Source organism: Rhinatrema bivittatum, chromosome 3 (assembly GCF_901001135.1).
Source record: "Rhinatrema bivittatum chromosome 3, aRhiBiv1.1, whole genome shotgun sequence".
In the NCBI taxonomy this organism is placed as follows: domain Eukaryota; kingdom Metazoa; phylum Chordata; class Amphibia; order Gymnophiona; family Rhinatrematidae; genus Rhinatrema; species Rhinatrema bivittatum.
In genome coordinates this window covers 583,703,739-583,725,715 of record NC_042617.1, presented here as the reverse complement: position 1 = coordinate 583,725,715, position 21,977 = coordinate 583,703,739, and the positions used below count along the sequence as shown (strand labels likewise).

General features: G+C 43.0%; 1 protein-coding gene across 3 annotated transcripts in view; it reads left to right on the top strand.

Moving 5' to 3' along the window:
• SYTL3 (synaptotagmin like 3) overlaps window positions 1-21,977 on the top strand; it is a 174,487-nt gene that overhangs the window by 142,294 nt on the left and 10,216 nt on the right. For all 3 annotated transcript variants that reach the window (XM_029596641.1, XM_029596640.1, XM_029596639.1), the window contains one exon: window positions 16,532-16,637. In XM_029596641.1, the coding sequence (XP_029452501.1) occupies window positions 16,532-16,637 (106 nt within the window). The remainder of the gene's footprint in view (window positions 1-16,531; window positions 16,638-21,977) is intronic.

The window sequence follows — 21,977 nt, the reverse complement described above, 5'->3', positions numbered from 1 at the left end:
TCCGATTCACAAAGGGGATATTAATTATTGGATGTTTATAAGGAGGGAAACCATCCACTTATGAAGCCTCTAGTGTAAATTCAAATCATTTCTCGCTGCTTTGGTCCTTGATATTTCTTTGCCCAGCAGATTTGACTGAGCTTCCCCTACTTTTAAAGCAAAGCACAGATGATGCCAGATAGCAGTGGCAAATGCCTGCCAGGTTCACAGCTAGCTGCAAATTGATCAGGGAGCAGGCAAATTAAAATAATTTCAGCCTTTATTCATACTGAAACCATCCACCATTATTTATATTAAATGCATATTTTAAGGATCTTTGAGCCTTTTGTTTGAATTTCCTTTTCATTAACATCATCGGCAGATAGGGTTAAGATAACTGGGAATATTTATAGCATCTTTCTGTCAGGTTCTGAGCTGCTAGCAGGGCTGATTTCCTTATTGTGACAGTAGCTATAGCACAACAATGGTTCCCAGAGTATTTGAATAGCTCAGGCTCTAAGCGTAGCAAAAGAAAAATCCTAGATTATGATAATTTCTATTGATAGTGCATTATATCTCTTATGTCTTACTGTCATAGTTGGCAAATTCACATTCATTCAGTAATCAAAGGACATAAAAGCTTATGAGGTAATTTTCAAAGGAGTTACATGGAAAAGACCAGCATATACATGTGAATGTGACGCATACTGTTATGCACCCTGTCCGCGCCCGGCCCGCACACGGGCCTGCTCACCTTCATGGTTCCATGGCAGGTCCCAGGTCGGCCTCCCTAGCGGCAGCTGTAAGCACTTCCAGGCCTCGTCATCCCGCAGCAGCGGTCGCCGGGCCTTCCACTGAGCACCAGGCCTCACACTGGAGCTTGGCGTCCTCGGCTGTGTTGGCCACACCCCTACACGCGCGCGGATCGCCCGGCCTTTCGTAGGGCCAAGGGTGGGTCCTAGCTCCACAGCGCGCCCTGATTGATTCCCCGATATAAGGAAGTCCCTGCTTGAACTTCCTGGCCTTGGCAATCGGGTTGACATTTGTGCTAGATTGTCAGTGCGTTTGAATCTTGCTCCAGTCTGTTCCAAGTCTCGTTCCAGGATCCTTCTGTTCCAGTTCTGTTCCAGCCTTGCTCCTCCTTCCTTCTGTTCCTTGTTCCAGCATCCTTCTGTTCCTGTTTGTCTCCCCAGGTAGTACCTCCGGACTGTCTCACTGGTACTGACCTCGGCTTGTTCCATGTCCTGCCTGCCTGTTGCCTGCCTTCTGACCTCGGCCTGCCTGTGACCTCGTCTGACCTCTGGAACCTGACCTCTGCTTTGCTGACTACTTCTCAGACTGACCCCTGGACTCTGACCTTTGCACGCCTGACCACGTCTCTAGATTCTGGCTCTGTTCCTAGCCTTGTCTTCACCTACACTCTGCTGGTCCTCCTCGTTCCATCTGAACTCCAGTCTCAAACCTAACTGCGCTCCCCTTCTGCCTGTGGGCATGCCGGACTTCCATCCTTCTAGAAGACCCTGTGAGGCCCACCTAAGTCCATGCGGCCCAGGTCCCTACGGGCTCCTCCTGGGGGTACCTCGGGCTTCCAGTGGTGAAACTCATCCAAGCCTCTGTCTCCTCCAGTGCTCCTCCCCCTGGGGGCAGGTGCTTCCTGGTCCCTATCAGGGAGCCGTTCTCCACTGCTCCAGGACAAGGGTTCACCTCCAAGCGCAACACATACGTGCGTACACCCTATTTTAAAAAAGGGCGACATATACACACAAACTCGCTTTCATGAGCAAAACTGTGCGCAAACAAACTGGGCGTGCGTGGGGTGTGTCAGGGAATGGTTAGCGTTTTTGCACGTACTTTGCTATTTTGTAAAGAACGAAAACGCAAATGTCAACAAGACTGTACAGTACGTTTGCTACAGCTAATTTACATGCCAAATTTAAACTTGCTGTCTCCTTTTTGACGTGGTGCTTGTCGGCTGGTTTCCCTTGGTCGGTGGACGCTGCAGCAGGAAATCGTTCTCCTCGCCTAGAAGTGTGTTTACATGTAACCTTTAATTTTGTGTGGTTTGCTCTCGGCCCTGTACAAGGGTTGCAGTTAGTGAATGGCACAGCATTGCAGACAGGGTTATCTGTGTGTGTGTGTGTGTGTGTATGTGTGTGTGTGTGTGTGTATGATGACTGGGGTATACTGGGGCGGGTGGGGTGAATAAGTTGTGATTGGGGTATACTGGGGGGAGGGGGAGTAAGTGTGATTTGGGCATATTGGAGTATGACACTAGGGCATACTGGGGGATGATTGACAGAAGAAGAAGAAATACATTCCGAAATGACACTAATTAACTTATGGATACCAATGTCACAATGATTGGGGAGGGAGAGAGAACAAAGCAGACGAAGGTACCTCTTACAGGAGCTGGGCACAGTTTTTGAAATTACTGTATCTGAGGAGCAAATAATGCACAGGTTCAGTTTCAGCAAGGAAACCCTACTCTACCTAAGCCAGCAGTCAGAGCAAGACCTGTGCCCTTCCACCCAGACAGGCCATTCCCTTCCACATTTCAAGGTCACTACATCTTGGCCTTTTTGGTCACAGGCACCTTCCAGAAACATCTAGGGATCATAGCTAGAATAAGCCAATCGGCCACCTCCGTATGTATTGATTAGTTTCTGGCTGCTTTTCTCAGAAAAACACATCACTAAATGGGGCAGGGTTTATGCATGCATAATTTACATGAGAAGCCTTTTTTTAAATAGATGAGCAAGAGTAAGAGTATACATGCAAATTATATTTGCATATATTGGCTGCATATATATTTGCATTCAATCATTGTAAAGTTGTGGTATACATGTATAATTTCCACATAAGTGTGTGTAGAGTTGGTTCATAATTGGGTTAGCTGGAGGCTCCATGTCATCAGGGACAGTCTGAGCTGCTCCAGAGTTTATCAGTATTGCTTTCAATGGGGGTAACACCTGGACCAACTCTTCCTGTCCCTGATGACATGGAGCCTGCAGTTCACCGTTGTCCATTAGTTGTTTATTGGGTGTAAGGAAAGTAAGGCAGGCAGATCTCCATTGGAAGCTGTGTCTATCAGAGAAATAAGTGTGGGCACAGTGAGGAAGGGATTTGCAGATGGAAACTATTTATTTATTTATTTATTTATTTATTTAACAGTTTTTTTATACCGACCTATACCGCGTCGAAGGAGCGCGACAAAGGGGCCCTCCCCTTTGTGCGCCCCTTCGTGCAGACCCGAAGAGCAGAGCTAACCTGCAAACATACAATACAGGATCCGCAAACATCTGGAAACTGCTCCATCTCCAAACCCTCACGCTCACTCGTACAGATACCAACCAGCATTCTTCAGACGGCAACGACTGCATTCGCCCAGCATTCCTCCGACTGCATTCGCCCAGCATTCCTCCGACTGCATTCGCCCAGCATTCCTCCGACTGCATTCGCCAAGCATTCCTCCGACTGCATTCGCCCAGCATTCTTCTGACTGCATTCGCCCAGCATTCCTCTGACTGCATTCGCCCAGCATTCCTCTGACTGCATTCGCCCAGCATTCCTCTGACTGCATTCGCCCAGCATTCCTCTGACTGCATTCGCCCAGCATTCCTCTGACTGCATTCGCCCAGCATTTCTCCGACTACTACGACTGCATTTGCTCAGCAATCCGCGGAACGCAACGACAACTTCAGTCACTCAGACTTCAGCCACCTCCACCTTCTCACATTTAACATGGGAATCTTCACTATTCCCATCATCCACAACTACAACTTGAGAGCACCCAAGCCCCCCACTCCTCCCCATCATAACCGTCAGCAGAGACTTAGACCTATCCTACTGACACCGATCACCCAATTTCTTGGGCTGGCTCTCTTCTCTCTCACGCTTGTCAACGCACAATCCATCTCTAAGAAGAGTCATATACTCAATGACTTACTATCTGACGCAAAACCTGACATCTGTGCCATCACAGAAACTTGGTTAAAACCCACCGACACTGCTCTAATAAATCAGCTTCCCATCCAGGCATACGATCTTCTCTCTATACCCAGGCCCAAAAAAAGAGGAGGTGGACTCCTCCTAGCAGCTAAAAAAACACTAGGTCTGATATTGCAGACTTCTAATATCATATCAAATATTGAATTTGCGCTCTTCAACTCGAAACACCTGACAATCGGTCTAATTTATGCCCCGCCTGGAGCACTGGAAACAGACCCTTCATCAATAATAGAACTCACAGCAAAACACCTAAACTCCGGAAAACCCGCCATCCTCCTGGGAGATTTTAACTTGCACATAGATGTACAACCTCACTCCACCAACTGTAAAACTCTTCTCGCCTCTCTCAGCAACATGGGCTTCAGACAGATTGTGACAGAACCAACCCATAAAGCAGGTCATACGTTGGACCTCGTCTTCATAAACGAGGGAATTGCAACACACACCATCCCAACTTGCCTTCCGGTACCGTGGACAGACCATTGTATCATATCTTCGGTATTAGAAATAAAAGAGCTCCCTCCGAAATCCACACAATCAATAACTATATCCATCAGGAAACAGTGTTCTGGCGACCAACTAAGCGAACACCTGGCCAAGGAACTAGTGCACCTGGACCTCTCAGACGCCAACTCTGCAACTTCATCATGGACCAGCATCACCAAAAAGGTTGCAGACCAAATGTGCCCCATGACGACTAAATATATCAACCCTAACAAAGACAACAGGAAACCCTGGTTCACCCAGGAGCTGAAAAAACGTAAACAAGAACTGAGATGCAAGGAACAAAATTGGAGAAAAAACCCATCTTCAACCACCCTCCTCATCTACAAAGCGTGCCTCAACTCATACACAAACGACATCAACAAAGCCAAAAGAGAATTCTACTCCAAAAAAATCCACCACCTCGTCTTTGACTCAAGGGCACTTTTCTCATATGTTTCAACTCTCACAAAACCCCCTGCACCCTCCATTCCAGATGATCAAGCTCTCAACAAAGCAAATGAACTAGCCGACTTCTTCGACAACAAAATAACAGCACTACTAGCCCCCCTCAAGGGAACAGCTACACTTCCAAACCACAAGCAACAATCATCACACTCAACCGTTCAACAATCATTGCACGCAACAAATCAACAAACCTATCACTCTATCGTCCAGCAATCTTCGCCTTCACACACGCAACAACCATCGCACTCAACCACTTTACAACCCAACACAACCCCAACAGTGCTCGACAAGTTCGAGCCCACTTCCACACTAGAAATAGAGAATATCCTCAAGAAGATTAAACCATCCTCTCACCCATCAGACCATATTCCATCAAACACCCTGAGTCTGATCACCAACACCATAGCCAAACCTGTCACAGACATCATCAACTGCTCGCTCTCCCAAGGCCATGTACCTAACCAACTCAAGTTAGCCATGCTCAAACCGCTCCTTAAAAAACCCAACCTTCCCACCTCAGACCCAGCTAACTTCAGACCCATAGCAAACCTCCCTATGATAGCCAAAACTATGGAGAAAGTTGTTAACAAACAACTCACAGAATTTCTTGAAGAAAACAACATCCTCACCCCAAACCAATTTGGTTTTCGTAAGACTAGGAATACCGAATCGTTATTAGCCACCCTATCAGACACTATTATCTTTAATCTAGAAAAAGGCCAACCTAGCCTCCTCGCTCTCCTCGATCTCTCATCAGCGTTTGACACAGTAAACCACCAGTGCCTCCTGCAACGACTTACGGCCATAGGCATTACAGGAACAGCATTCAACTGGTTCAAATCATTTTTGGAAAACAGATCATACAAGGTCAAGATAAATAACAAAGAGTCTCACGCCATCGAATCCAAAAGGGGAGTACCGCAAGGATCGTCCCTCTCCCCGACTCTCTTCAATATATATCTTCTCCCGCTCTGTCAATTACTCACCAACCTCAAGCTAACTCACTTTCTATATGCGGATGACATACAAATCCTCATCCCTATAGAAGACTCACTACACAAAGCTATGTCACACTGGAATAATTGTCTGTCAACTATCAACAATCTTCTCTCCAGCCTCAACCTAGTCCTAAACACAAACAAAACTGAAATTCTCATTATAGCACCGGAAAACTATGTCCCACTCACACCTCTTAATGCTAGCCAAAGCCAAGATACCTTTTCGCAACAAATAAAAGACCTGGGAGTCATCCTAGACAGTAGATTCAGCCTCAACAAATTTGTTAATAACACTACAAAAGAATGTTTCTTTAAACTACAAACCTTAAAGAAACTAAAACCACTCCTCTTATACAGAGACTTCCGCATGGTACTACAGGCCATCATACTCCCAAAACTGGACTACTGCAACTCCCTCCTTCTAGGCCTACCAGCATGCACCACAAAACCACTTCAGATGGTCCTTAATGCCTCAGCAAGAATCCTCTCAAATGCCAAAAAAAGAGATCATATTACCCCAATCCTTCTTCATCTCCACTGGCTCCCGATTAAATTCAGGATCCAATTCAAATCCTTAATGATGATACATAAAGCTTTGCACAACATCGCACCGCTCAAGTTAACATTCCAAATTCAACTACACACATCTACAAAACCCACCAGAAGCGCTTATCAAAACAGACTAACCACCCAACCGGCTAAATCCTCGCTGAGGAAACGCGCTCTATCCACAGCGGGCCCTTCACTCTGGAACTCGCTTCCTCCTGACCTTCGCCTTGAACCATGCCACGCTACATTCAAAAAGAAACTTAAGACTTGGTTATTCAAACAAGCATTCCCATAGAACCAAGAGCAGGAAGAAAATCAGTCACATATTTTCCGATCACCCCAGCATATTTCACATAACCTTGTTATTTAACCATGTTATTTTCTCATTAACCCTCATGTTATTTTACCAACCGCTATTGTATTTTATTTATTGTCATTTTTTATTGCCATTTTTCATTGATATTTATTGTTGTTTATTTATTAATTATTTATTAATTGTTATTGCATTTATTTTCATTTATTAATTGTTATTTATTAATTGTTAGCATTGTTATATATATATATTTTATTCTGTTTCTTGGATTAACTATGTTCATTGTAAACCGCTAACTTGAAGCGATAGTTACTGTTCATTGTAAACCGGGGTGATATGTATATTATACAGGAACCTCCGGTATATAAATCCTTAAATAAATAAATAAATAAATAAATAGTAAATTACCATATCGGATCGGTTTACAATTTAACAAAGGGAAAAACTAGAGTAACAAATTCACGTAAACGAAAGATAACAATAAGTAGGAATAAGTCAAAGTTACAATCAACAGGGGGAGAGAACTTGGAAGCTTGCAACAAGCTGGAAAGAAGATAGGCTCTCCTCCCCTGCTGGGGAGGAGAGCCAGTGTGAGCAGGGCGAAGGTGAAGCTAAGCGCATTAGTTAAATCGGACTCCTGTATTACTCCAGATAGGCCATTTCTGTAGGATAAGAGCGATTGTGTTACCTTTCACTTTCATTGACATCACCAGCTTTTGGGAGATAAAGGTGAATGATTATCAGTTGAATGGAGTCTCTATCTTCATATTTATATGACGCCCTTTCTCTACTGGAAGCTGTGCTATTGTTGAAAGTGCCCTTCTCTTCCTGTGTAGTGCTTTTAATAGTGGGGAAGCATACGAGATGTTTCCCTCTATAGACTATACCTGGGTTTATGGCTTGGCTGCACTCACTCAGGCACTTTAGGAGGTAAGATGTAAATATTGACTTACAGCTCAGACGTGTTGTGCCATTAGAGCAAGGTCATTCAGGGGAGCAAAGTATGAAACATATACCCTAATAACCAGGAGTTACACAGTGATAGCTGTAAGGGTAGATATGTGAAGGATGGAGATTACAGGACAGAGATGCACGGCAGTGTGTGGGTGAGATAGTGATTGCAGTAGGCTGTCCTGAAAGGGGCTTAAATTTGAGTGGACATGGACTTTGACATGCATAATAAAATCACACACACACACACAGAATATAAATATTAAAATAATGTTTATAAAAATATTTAACACTTTAACACTATTTCCAAATAATAAAATATAAAGGGAGAAGGGAGTAGGAAAAACTAGGGAGTAAACTATTTAAATCAAATAAAAGGGCCCAGGAATCTTGGGAGAAAAGGTCCTGATTGTCCTAGGGGACAGGGGCTGATCAGCTCAAGAGCAGCTGTGAAGCCCACTTGAGGCTGGGTGAGGTACTCCACCACCTCTGCTCTGCCTGGCCAATAGTTGCTGGGCTAGGAGCAGGTGCTCCAGCCACTGAATGGACATGGACCTTGTCATGCATAATAAAATGACACACACATACACAGAATATAAATATTAAAATAATGTTTATATTCTTGTCCCTCAGACAAGGAGTGCAGTTCAGATTCAAGAGGAAGATCTCCAGAAAGCTATAGTTGCCTTCCTTGCCCAACAATAGCTGGGTAGCCTCAGGATCTGCATCCAGAGATCCCGGGACAGAACAGGGAGGAGGCTCTACTGGGTTAGGTGGCTGTATAGGCTCGGGTTCTCTTGTGGGGGGGGGGGGGGGAGGGAGGAGTGGCTACTCTGCTTCTTCAAGGTCCATCGGGGTGGTTGTTATGGTGATGGTTTCTGCTCCCCTACAGCGGGCTCAGCTTCTGCATCAGCTGGAGGGGGTGCATGCCTTCTTCCTCGGAGTTGGTATCTTCTGTGAACAGAGCAAAACGTGTGTGTCAAGTCATCAGCTGGTATGCTCCAGGGTGTGATGTATAGCATCTGGGAAAGATGGAGACAATGGGAAGTGCTTCTAGTGGTGGGACACCCATGTGCTATAGGGGGTGGCAAGGCCATAGATAGGTTCCCAGAGATATATAAGCTTTTGTATGCAATCTTTTACAACATGATGCCTAGCCAGTGATAGGGGCTCAGAGGTAGCCTCAGTGTCTGGGTAGTATATGTTAGGGTGTGCTTTAGATTCCAAGCCATCAAGGACCATGATACAGCAACATGTCAATTAAGAAAGACTAAAGAGGTTAGAACTTTTCAGCTTGGAGAAGAGACGGCTGAGGGGGGATATGATAGAGGTGTTTAAAATCATGAGAGGTCTAGAACAGGTAAATGTGAATCAGTTATTTACTCTTTCGGATAATAGAAAGACTAGGGGGCATTCCATGAAGTTAGCAAGTAGCACATTTAAAACGAATCGGAGAAAGTTCTTTTTCACTCAATGCACAATTAAACTCTGGAATTTGTTGCCACGGGATGTGGTTAGTGCAGTTAATATAGCTGTGTTCAAAAAAGGATTGGATAAGTTCTTGGAGGAGAAGTCCATTACCTGCTATTAATTAAGTTGACTTAGAAAATAGCCACTGCTATTACTAGCAACTGTAGCATGGAATAGACTTAGTTTTTGGGTACTTGCCAGGTTCTTATGGCCTGGATTGGCCGCTGTTGGAAACAGGATGCTGGGCTTGATGGACCCTTGGTCTGACATGTTCTTATGGCCTTCTCCCTAGCTATCCCCCTCTCCCGCAGGTTGAGCCCTTGGGTTCTGGGGGCCAGTAGGTCTTGGCTGTGGTGGTAATATAATGAGTCAGAATTACAGGAGCAAGGCTTGGACAGGCTGGTAAGGCTAGAGCAAGGCTTGGCACAGAGTTAGACTGGTCATTGGAGCTGGGCACAGAACAAGGACTGGGCTTCAAAGAACAGAGACAAGGCAAAGTAGTGAGCACAGCCAGGGAGAGACACAAACAGGGCAAGGTACAGGGCAGGAACAGAGAGAGAGAGACAGGGAAGGAGCTGAGGGCAGTATACTGGAATCAACATGACTAGATAAGGCAAGACAAGACCAGACAAGGACAAGATCCAAACAAGACAGACTAGGGCAGGACTTAGACAAGGCAGATAAGTGTAACACAGAACAGAGAACAAAGAAGCCAGAAGGCAACAAGGCTAAAGGTCCGTAAGCCCCTAGATACAAAGAGAGGCCTGGAGGCCACAAGATGAGGTAAGGCCTAGTATAGGCCCACAGAGTTGAAGCAAGGAATGGCCTAGATAGGCCACAAGGTAAGGTAAGCCAAGAGTAGGCCACAGTGTAAGATACTAGTAGTAGGAAGGCCCAAAAGCCACAAGGCAAGGCCTGAATAGACCACAAGACAAGGTACAAGGAGCAAGAAAGCCCATAGGCCACAAGGCAAGGCAAGGAGCAAGAAGGCCCATAGGCCACAACACTTACAAGAAAATTGCTGCAACGAAGTAGCACTATTCTTCAAAAATAAAATTGAAAATCTAAGAACAAAGCTCCTGAATACCACTAAGCAAGATATCAAGATGCAGACAAGGGACGTCGAACAATGGTCAACGTTTGACGAGATATCAACTATTGAAGTCGAAAATATGATAAAAAAGCTGAATCCTGCCCCCCACTCAATTGACACCATTCCCATTATTGAACTAAAAAAATTAGCCAATGTAGCAGCACCAACTCTAGAAAAAATCATTAACCTCTCCCTAGAAGAAGGATCAATGCCCGACTGCCTAAAAGGGGCCATCATCAAACCGATCATCAAGAAAAAGAATCTCGACCCCCTAAACTTGAGCAACTATAGACCAGTCTCAAACTTACCTCTCATAGCTAAATTAATAGAAAAAACAGTCCAAAAACAACTTTCAGATCATCTGGAAAGAAATAGTATATTATACCCTGCTCAACATGGATTTCGCAAACACTATAGCACTGAAACACTACTACTAGCACTATCTGACAACATCCTAAGAGGTTTTGACACAGGAACACATTACATCCTGGCTCTATTAGATCTTTCTGCAGCTTTCGACACGGTCAACCATGAAATACTAATCAACAGACTAAAAGAAATAGAACTCATAAACAACACAATAACCTGGTTCAAATCATATTTAAATAATAGATTTTTCCAAGTTCAAATCAAAAACTCTGTATCAGAAAAAGTAAAGTTGCAAACAGGAGTTCCACAGGGATTAGCCCTGTCCGCAACACTCTCTGCAACACTTTTTAATATCTACCTTCTCCCACTATGTCATCTGCTCGCAGGACTTGGAATCATACACTACATATATGCAGACGACATTCAATGATTTATTTATTTATTTGTTTGTTTATTTGTTTATTTATTTATTTATTTATTTAATGGCTTTTATATACCGGTATTAGTGGGGACATCATACCGGTTCACATTTGAACAACAAGGCGGAAATTACATTTTAACATCGGACAGTTAAGACAGCCTCAACACCAGGCGTCATGCGACAAAGGGGCTCTCCCCTTTGTGCACCCCTTCGTGCAAACCTTTGTGTATATGTAAAAATTTATATTTATGTTTCCTTTGTTAACTAAGCTATTTCATTGTATTCGACTAAGGAATTTTTTCCTGCTTTTTCTGTTTCACTGTAAACCGGCATGATTTGCATTTAATGCAAGAATGTCGGTATATAAAAGTTAAAAATAATAAATAATAATAATAAGATGAACTGAGAGGGGGATAACAAGAACAGCATAGAAGGAGAGGTTAAATATAACAAGAAGTTAACTTTGAGTGAACTTAACATAAGGAAGGCAAAGTTACCTTATCGCCCACACTGTTTAACATCTACATACTCCCTCTCTGCCACGTCCTCTCAAATCTAAAACTTAAGTTCTATATATATGCCGACGATGTACAAATTTTAATCCCCATATCCAGGTCACTGGACTCTACACTCAAACTATGGAACTCCCATTTACAAACGACCAACCACCACCTTTCAAGCATTAACCTGGTGCTCAACACTTCCAAGACTGAACTAATGCTAATCACCCCAGAAGGCAGTCCCTTTCATAACCAGCTGCATCCTAACATACAAATATCCCACGCCCGAGATCTTGGAGTTATAATAGATAGTCATTTGAATTTAAAACAGTTCATAAAACATACAACAAGGGAGTGCTTCTACAAGCTTCAATACTCAAAAATCTCAAACCGCTCCTATTCCATTACGATTTCAGATCTGTCCTTCAAGCCATTCTTTTCTCCAAGATAGACTACTGCAACTCCATCTTGCATGGTCTACTGACTTCTACTTTAAAACCTCTCCAGTTGCTCCAAAATGCAGCGGCGAGAATTTTAACAAATACTAATCGGAGAGCGCATATCTCCCCCGTCCTAAAAGATCTTCACTGGCTCCCAGTAAACTTCAGGATCCTTCATAAATCACTGACAATTATCCACAAAAATATTCACCATCAGACTCCATTAGATCTTTCACACCCTCTCAAATTACACTCGACGACCAGACCCTTAAGAGATGCCTACAAGGGATCCCTACATGTTCCCTCAATCAAAATTGTTCACCACTCTAACATCAGAGACAGGACATGCTCTATCACAGGACCTGCCATCTGGAACGCCATACCTCCGGACCTCAGGCAGGAATCCTGCCTACTAACTTTCAAAAAGAAACTAAAGACATGGCTGTTCTGCCGAGCCTTCCCAGCCACTTGTCCAACAGCCTGATTTAAAATTATCATATCATTTATGTAAATAAACATATCGCTTATGTAAATAGAATTATAGAATTATCATATCGCTTATGTAAATTAACAAACGTTGATCTTGCCTACAAGTCATCATGAGGCCCCTGCCTCCCTCCCATACTCCATTGTATATAGTAATTTATTGTATATAGTAATTTATCTTTCGTTCTCCCCCCTCTTTTTTTTCCTTCTCCCAGTTAAGGCAACCTTGTTATAATGTAACTTTCATGCTCTTTCAAAATGTCACTTGTTGAAATGTTGGTTATAATTCTGCTTAGTTCGATGTAAACCGAGTTGATTTGATCTGTATCAAGAAAGTCGGTATATAAAAGCCTTAAATAAATAAAATAAATAAAATGAAGAAAATGGACTGGTCCCTTATGAAGAATGACTAAACAGGTTAGGGCTTTTCAGCTTGGAGAAGAGACAACTGAGAGGGGATATGAGAGGTTTATAAAATCATGATTTGGGTGGAACAAATAAATAGGGAATGGTTATTTACTCTTTTGAATAGTATTAAGACTAGGGGACAAACCACAAAACTAACAATTATCATATTTAAAGCAAATTAGTGAACATAGTTTTTCACTTAACTCACAATCAAACTGCGAGATTTGTTGATGAAGGAAATGTTCAAGGCATCTAGCATAACTGGGTTTAAAAGGGATTTGGACAAGATTTTAGAGGAAAAAATCCATAAACTATTATTAGTCAGGTAGTCTTGGGAAAGCCACTTCTTATCTATGGGACTGAGCAGGAAGGAATGGCTGTTCTCTTTAGGATCTAGCAGGTTCTTCCTAAAGACCCAGCTTGGCCACTGTCAGAGACAGGATGCTGAGCTTAATGGATTTTTAAATGGCAACATAAAATGGACCTTATCAAGATACAAAAAAAATTGGCTATCCACTGATAGTACTAACAAACAATATATAATGAGGTAGCACAATAAACAATTTTGACTAATCCAATAATGTTAATTCAGAAAAAAAAACCTTATTATTTAATAAAATCTCAAAGTAATTAAAAAATCAATTCCTAACTAGCATTACAATATATTTGTATATCTATATAGGTTTATATTATTATAAATATTTATATTCTGCCTATAACAAAAAACAAGCTAAGTGGATTACATACAAATACATACAAAAAATACACCAAATGACAAAAAAAACCCACCTTTTCAGTGAATATGCAGGACAAACAACTAACCAAGTGGGTGACATCGACTGACAGTGCCAGCCCGAAAGATACAAAATACATACACCATATAGACAAAAATAAAAAAACTCAGGTAAAAAAATCCCCCCAAACCAGCAGGGGGTAATAATTTTCACTGATCCTCAGTGAGCCCCGACTCCAGGCTATGAAAAGAACCGAGTGACTTAAATAAAATGCTGTAATACATCCCAAACCACATCTGCAGGGATCATCCAGATCAGTGGTCCCCAAACCTGTCCTGAGGGCCCACCAGCCAGTCGGGTTTTCAGGATATCCACAATGAATTATGCATGAGAGAAAATGTGCATGCAGTGGAGGCAGTGCATATTCATTGTGGATATCCTGAAAACCCGACTGGCTGGGGGGGCCCCCAGGACAGGGTTGGGGACCACTGATCCAGGTGAATTAATGACTGTGATGCTCCAGGAAACAGCTTCCAGTATTTATAGGATTGTCACAGTTGAAATCAAAAAGATCTGCAAAATATTGAAGCCAGGAGTCTCCAGGATACTGCAAAATACTCAAAGATCTTAATGTGCCCTGAATGATCAGAATAACTCCAACATAATCTTCAATCCAAAATGCTACGAGATGTGTACAAGCAGGAGCAGTGGAACACCTTTTGGGTTCCGGGGGAAGGGGGGGGGGGGGTGTGGCGGCAGCCAAGCTCCGCCCCCACTGCCAGATTCTTACTTTACGTATACAGTTAAGTCATTCTTTCTTACCTACATTCTTTGCATAAATCAATAGATTAGAATTATTCATTCCCAGACCTACCAATAAAATATGTGACGCTAGGGTCTTCTTTCTGCCTTCCCTTGTGAAAAACAGCATTATTAATAGAAGTGTAAGCATTAGGTGAGTACCCTGTTGTATGTATGGAGAGAGAAGATCATTGCGTACCAGAAACCACGAAAATGCGGTCTAAAGATACAGAAACCGTCCTAATTGTTTGGGCATGACTTGCCCGCTTGCAAAAGAACATCCAAGCTCACCTCGATATGTCGCCCCGGTATTTGCTCCCTGGGGAACTGGGAGATGAGTGAATGGTGAGGGTTTGTGTGTAGTGAACTCTCTCAGGGTTGATGCAAGGGTATAAGGTACCCTAGGAGAATCTTACAGACTTGGGGGGTCCCCCCTGTCAGCAGACGCAATTAATAACTCTGCATTTATAATAACAGATTTTACGTGAAAAAGGACATTCAAAGTACAATCTTCTGAGGTTAAATTGTCACTTACAGCAAACATAAATATGCAGTGGTGCCAATGAGGAAACCCTGCAAAAGATGCTTGGAAGCCAAATGGTATCAGACCTATTGTAAAGTGTGTTGGGTTTGGGATGAGTAAAGTGAACTACAATTCCCCGCCCAATTCCCCACCCAAAAGTTAATCTTGTTCCGCTGTTATATGTAAGGGCTCCGCCCAAATGTTTTTGTTTTTTGTAAACCGATGCGATGTGTCAACGGATGTCGGTATAAAAGAGACCTTAAATAAATAAATAAATTACCATATACCAATCCTCCAATACCAAACAACAGCATTCAAACAGCAAAAATCCTACCCATGAAGATGCAACACTGTAAATATTACTCCAGGCCTTAAAACACCAATGTACCTCCTATTAGGAAAGCAAAACAAGCCGGGCTGCTATAGATCCCTACACAGAAACTGCATGCCAGCAAAATACCTCACCTCAGTCACAAATGCAGAATACAGACAGACCCTCACTAAATACACAATAAAGAGACCATAAAGTACAAATAGAAACGTGCAGACAAAATCCAAAATGGAAACTGCACCAAGCCAGACTTATCCCTCGCACACTAACCCCTCCAGTCCCATCCCCTCTCCACTCACACATTCTCAATTTGAATTTGAATTTATGAAAACAGATTGTTCGCACTTTTCACAAAAGCTGCTTCAAGGGAGTGGGAAAGGAAGTGGGAGCACATAATGAGTGCATTTCTTTCCTGGCGAGTGCACATCACCTACTCCATATGCATCTCTCTGTCTTTCCTTCTCCACTCCCCCTGCTCCTCAATCACTTTCAGTCCTCTCTCTTTCCTCCCCCTTAATTCCCCTTTCTCCTCCTCCCTTATTTTCCTTCTCTCCCTCCCTACCTGTTGTAGTTCTCTTTCTGTCCTCCTGAGCACAGTAAGAGGCCCTGGACTGGGGATGAAGGCCCAGCCTCCTCCTCCTGGGGCTGGAGATTAGGGTGAAAGACGTGGCTACTTCACCTACTGAAAAGATCCACTCACCCTAGCGGAGGCAGCTCGTGCATTTGTCAGACTCTGACCAGGTGCACATGTACCTAAAATGCACACTATTTATATTCCATTTTTTGGGCACTTCAGAGTGTACATCAAAGCAGATTTTGTTTAGGTATCTCCCTATCCCCACAGGGTTTACAATCTAATTTTGTTCCTGAGGCAATGGAGAGTAAAGTGATTGTGCAAGGTCATAAGGAGCAGCAGTGGGATTTGGACACAGGTTTCCCTGGCTTATAGCTCATTGCCCTAACCACTAGGCGACTCCTCCACTCGGTACAATCTATTGTCTTAAAATTGGGTGGTTAATGACCCACGGAACTTGGATCTAAGTTAGACTCCCTAGCTTTTAAATCTTCTGAGATACTTTATCTATAACTTATTTCCTTTAGTCTAAAGTATCCAAGCAATTTATCCTTCTTTTAGGTATAACAAAGAACTTTCATTTTAATCCAAATGAATAATTGACTTAAAATAACAAAATACTTTTATTCCAGGAATGGAGGACAAAGTGGTGGTGATGGGTCAGCTTAATCTCCTAGTGCTTTGTGCCAGGAACTTACCGTTAAGGTCAGACGGCACTTTGAACTCATTTGTTAAAAGGTAAGCAAGGAATTCCTCCTGGTATGGGGTTTCAACATTTTAGTTATTATTTCTGTATCAGTTTAGTAAAAACTTTTCTAAATATTATTTACTTACTATCTTGAGATACAAAGAAAAAACTCTTTTAAACAGCTTTTCTTGTTTTGTTTTTTTTCTTTCCTTTGGGCCTGACTTTAAAAAGCATTTTCATGCTCAAATTTGGGTTTTACACGTGTAAATTCACTTTACTCTAGTAAGTGGCTTTTGAAAATTGCTATGGTATTATATTACATTTACGTGCGTAACTCCTTTGAAAATGACCTCTTGTAGTTTTGTTCTCCTTATTTCTCTTGTTTCTATTTTCCTCAACACGTTCTATAAATCTCCTAGAGTGGGTAAGAAGGCCTTTCACATTGTCTTCTAAATGTGGACAAAAACAATGGCAAGCAAAAACCTCCATGATTTATGTTTGAGATGTCGAGACTCTTCACATAGCTCTTCAGAATGGGGCCCATATGGTAGTTTGCCCTCCTGGGGCCGTCCTTTCAGAAATATGGAGTTAAAGGAGTAGTGAAAATAAAAAAAAAGACAAGAACCTATAGAGGTAGACAAAAGAATTCCTCTTCAGATTATGCCAACCATAAAAGGAAAATAAAATACTCCTCCACAATGCTGATTATAAAGAAGCATTGGGCCAGAAACATCATTGACGCAAAGAAGAACGGCGCCATCAGGCCTTGGTGTGGAAGGATCCATCATCCAGTTCTTGACCTTCGACACTCATGCACCTTGACACATCTCAGTACAGACACACAGCTCTGCGTCTGCTTCTAGAGTTTCTTCCATTATTTTGGTTCCTGAGTCTGATTTGTCTTCAGTAAAATCTCAGCCTATGCTTCCTCTTTCTTCTCTTCCAGAATCTCACACATTTTACTACTGGGGCAATCCTATGCACAAAAATGTAAAATTCTACATACTTTACATTCATCAAAATAATTAATTTAAAATGTAATGCAGAAAAGTTATTACTCAAAGATGCAGAGTTTTAAATGTTTTAATTCTCCTAAAAGTATATTGTACGTGCCACTTCTGCCTCCCTCCTTAGTCCCCTGGCATGACCCCTTTCACTCTGCCCTCACAGGTCCCAACTCCACTATCTCTCCCAGTCCCCTCTATGCTCAACCTCTTCCACTCTATTTCCACCCCCTAGCCCTCCACTCCCAGAGTTTGTTCTCTCTCATTCAGCCCCTCATATAGGCTCCCTCTCTCTGTCTCTCTCTTGCACACATAAGAACATAAGAATATGCCATACTGGGTCAGACCAAGGGTCCATCAAGCCCAGCATCCTGTTTCCAACAGTGGCCAATCCAGGCCATAAGTACCTGGCAAGTACCCAAAAACTAAGTCTATTTCATGTTACCATTGCTAATGGCAGTGGCTATTCTCTAGGTGAACTTAATAGCAGGTAATGGACTTCTCCTCCAAGAACTTATCCAATCCTTTTTTAAACACAGCCTTACTAACTGCACTAACCACATCCTCTGGCAACAAATTCCAAAGTTTAATTGTGCTTTGAGTAAAAAAGAACTTTCTCCGATTAGTTTTAAATGTGCCCCATGCTAACTTCATGGAGTGCCCCCTAGTCTTTCTATTATCCGAAAGAGTAAATAACCTATTCACATCTACCCGTTCTAGACCTCTCATGATTTTAAACACCTCTATCATGTCCCCCCTCAGCCGTCTCTTCTCCAAGCTGAAAAGTTCTAACCTCTTTAGTCTTTCCTCATAGGGGAGCTGTTCCATTCCCCTTATCATTTTGATAGCCCTTCTCTGTACCGTCTCCATCGCAATTATATCTTTTTTGAGATGTGGCGACCAGAATTGTACACAGTATTCAAGTTGCGGTCTCACCATGGAGCGATACATTTTGTTTGCTTTTTTGACTGCCGCAGCACACTGTACTGACGATTTCAGTGTGTTATCCACTATGATGCCTAGATCTCTTTCTTGGGTTGTAGCACCTAATATGGAACCCAACATTGTGTAATTATTAGGGATGTGAATCGTTTTTTGACTATTTAAAAAATCGTCCGATATTTTTTAAATCATCAAAAATCGTTAGAGTGCGCAATACAATAGAAATTCCCCCGATTTATCGTGAAAAATCGTAAATTGGGGATTTGGGGGAGGTGGGGGGGAAAACCGGCACACCAAAACAACCCCTAAACCCACCCCGGCCCTTTAAAACTAAACCCTTACCTTCCCCCACCCTCCCGAACCCCCCCAAAACGTTTTATGAGTACCTGGTGGTCTAGTGGAAGCCCCAGGACTGATCTCCCGCTCTCGGGCCATTGGCGCCATTTTGATGCCACTAATAAAAATGGCGCCGATGGCCCTTTGCCCTTACCATGTGACAGGGTATCCATGCCATTGGCCGGCCCCTTTAAAAATCGACCCCTTAGCTTCCCCCACCCTCCCGAACCCCCCCCCCAAAACGTTTTAAAATTACCTGATGGTCCAGTGGGGGCGCGGGGAGCGATCTCCCACTCTCAGGCCATCGACTGCCACTAATAAAAATGGCGCCGATGGCCCTTTGCCCTTACCATGTGACAGGGTATCCATGCCATTGGCCGGCCCCTGTCACATGGTAGGAGCACTGGCCATCCAGTGCTCCTACCATGTGACAGGGGCCGGCCAAGAACCTATAGAGGAAGTCAAAAGAATTCCTCTTCAGATTATGCCAACCATAAAAGGAAAATAAAAAACTCCTCCACAATCCCTCTCAAAGGGACACCCCCGCACACTAACGTCACCAGCTTCCATAGCTCTCAAGCATCTACAGCATCCGCTCTTCAACCCAACACTCACACACCAGAGCTCACATCCCTCGAACCCACGTCCACCATGGAAATAGCAAACATTCTTAAGAAGATAAAACCATCTTCTCACCCCTTGGACCATATCCCATCAAACCTCCTGAGCTCCATCCCTGACATCGTAGCCAAGCCACTCACAGATATCATTAACTGCTCTCTCGCCCAAGGCCAAGTTCCCAATCAACTCAAGTCTGCAAGGCTCAAACCTCTCCTCAAAAAACCCAACCTTCCCACAACAGATCCTGCTAACTACAGACCTATTGCAAACCTTCCTATGTTAGCCAAAATTATGGAGAAAGTGGTTAACCGACAACTTTCGGAATTCCTCGATGACAACAATATCCTCACCAATAACCAATTTGGATTCCGGAAGAATAAGAACACCGAATCACTATTAACTACTCTAGCTGACACCATCATCTTCAATCTTGAAAAAGGCCATCCTTGCCTTCTCGCACTCCTGGATCTCTCAGCGGCGTTCGACACCGTGAATCACACTAGCTTACTACAACGACTCACAGATATCGGCATCACAGGAGCAGCATTCAACTGGTTTAAATCCTTCCTAGAGAACAGAACATACAGAGTCAAAATAAATAACAAGGAATCCCATCCCATCCAAGCCAATATGGGAGTACCACAGGGATCCTCACTCTCCCCCACCCTCTTCAACATTTATCTTCTCCCACTCTGTCACTTACTCTCCAACCTCAAGCTTACCCATTTCCTTTACGCGGATGACATTCAAATTATCATCCCCATAACCGACACCTTACACAAGACCATGGCCTTCTGGAATAAATGCCTCTCATCCATCAACGAGCTGTTAAGCAGCCTCAACCTGGTTCTGAACACCAACAAAACAGAAATCCTGATAATAGCACCGGAAAAACATACCTCACAGACCTCAAGCAACTCTCCAGACACCTCAGGATACACCACCTCACCACAAGTCAGAGATCTGGGTGTGATATTAGACGACAGATTCAACCTCAATAAATTCGTCAACAACACCACCAAAGAATGCTTTTTTAAATTACAAGTTTTAAAGAAACTTAAACCACTTCTACGTTACAGAGACTTCCGCACAGTACTCCAAGCCATCATTCTCCCAAAACTAGACTATTGCAACTCACTTCTGCTGGGACTTCCTGCCTGCTCTACCAAACCCCTCCAGATGGTGCTGAATGCCACAGCAAGAATTCTCACCAACGCCAAAAAAAGAGACCACATCACCCCGATCCTCCAGCACCTCCACTGGCTCCCCATTAAATACAGGATACAGTTCAAAAGCAGCATGATGATGCATAAGGCCCTTCATAACATATCCCCACTCAACTTAACCTTCAAGCTGCAACTACATACTTCAGACAAGCCGACTAGAAGTGCATACCAAAACAGAATGATTACTCAGCCCGCAAAATCCTCACTGAGAAAACGCGCACTATCAACCGCGGGCCCGTCCCTCTGGAACTCCCTACCACCAGACCTCCGCCTGGAGCCGTGCCACACCACTTTTAAGGCGAAATTAAAAACTTGGCTCTTCCTGCAAGCATTCCCAGAGAGCTAAGAACTAACTGATATAACAACCCATAATTACCCTGATCCATTGGTTCTAATGTATTTTTTTCTCTGCACTACTTAGCTAAGACTAAATTACCTTACTTATATGTTTAAAGTTTGAAACTAGTTAGTTGGTTTGCTTATTCTTCTCATATCAAGTTCTGATTTGTTCCAATGATTTGTTCCAATGAAAAAAAAAAATTTGTTCCATGTAAACTGCCACACGGCAGTAGTTATTACCGTTTAACTGTGAACCGGAGTGATATGTATTGTATACAGGAACTCCCGGTATATAAATCCATAAATAAATAAATAAATAAATAAATTATAAAGAAGCATTGGGCCAAAAACATCACTGACGCAAAGAAGAACGGCGCCATCAGGCCTTGGTGTGGAAGGATCCATCATCCAGTTCTGAAAGGACGGCCCCAGGAGGGCAGACTACCATATGGGCTCCATTCTGAAGAGCTATGTGAAGAGTCTCGACATCTCAAACATAAATCATGGAGGTTTTTGCTTTCATTTTTTTTGTCCACATTTAGAAGACAATTTGAAAGGCCTTCTTACCCACTCTAGGAGATTTATAGAACATTCAAGGTGCGGTCTCACCATGGAGCGATACAGAGGCATTATGACATTTTCCGTTTTATTCACCATTCCTTTTCTAATAATTCCCAACATTGTTTGCTTTTTTGACTGCCGCAGCACACTGTACCGACGATTTCAATGTGTTATCCACTATGACACCTAGATCTCTTTCTTGGGTTGTAGCACCTAATATGGAACCCAACATTGTGTAATTATAGCATGGGTTATTTTTCCCTATATGCATCACCTTGCACTTATCCACATTAAATTTCATCTGCCATTTGGATGCCCAATTTTCCAGTCTCACAAGGTCTTCCTGCAATTTATCACAATC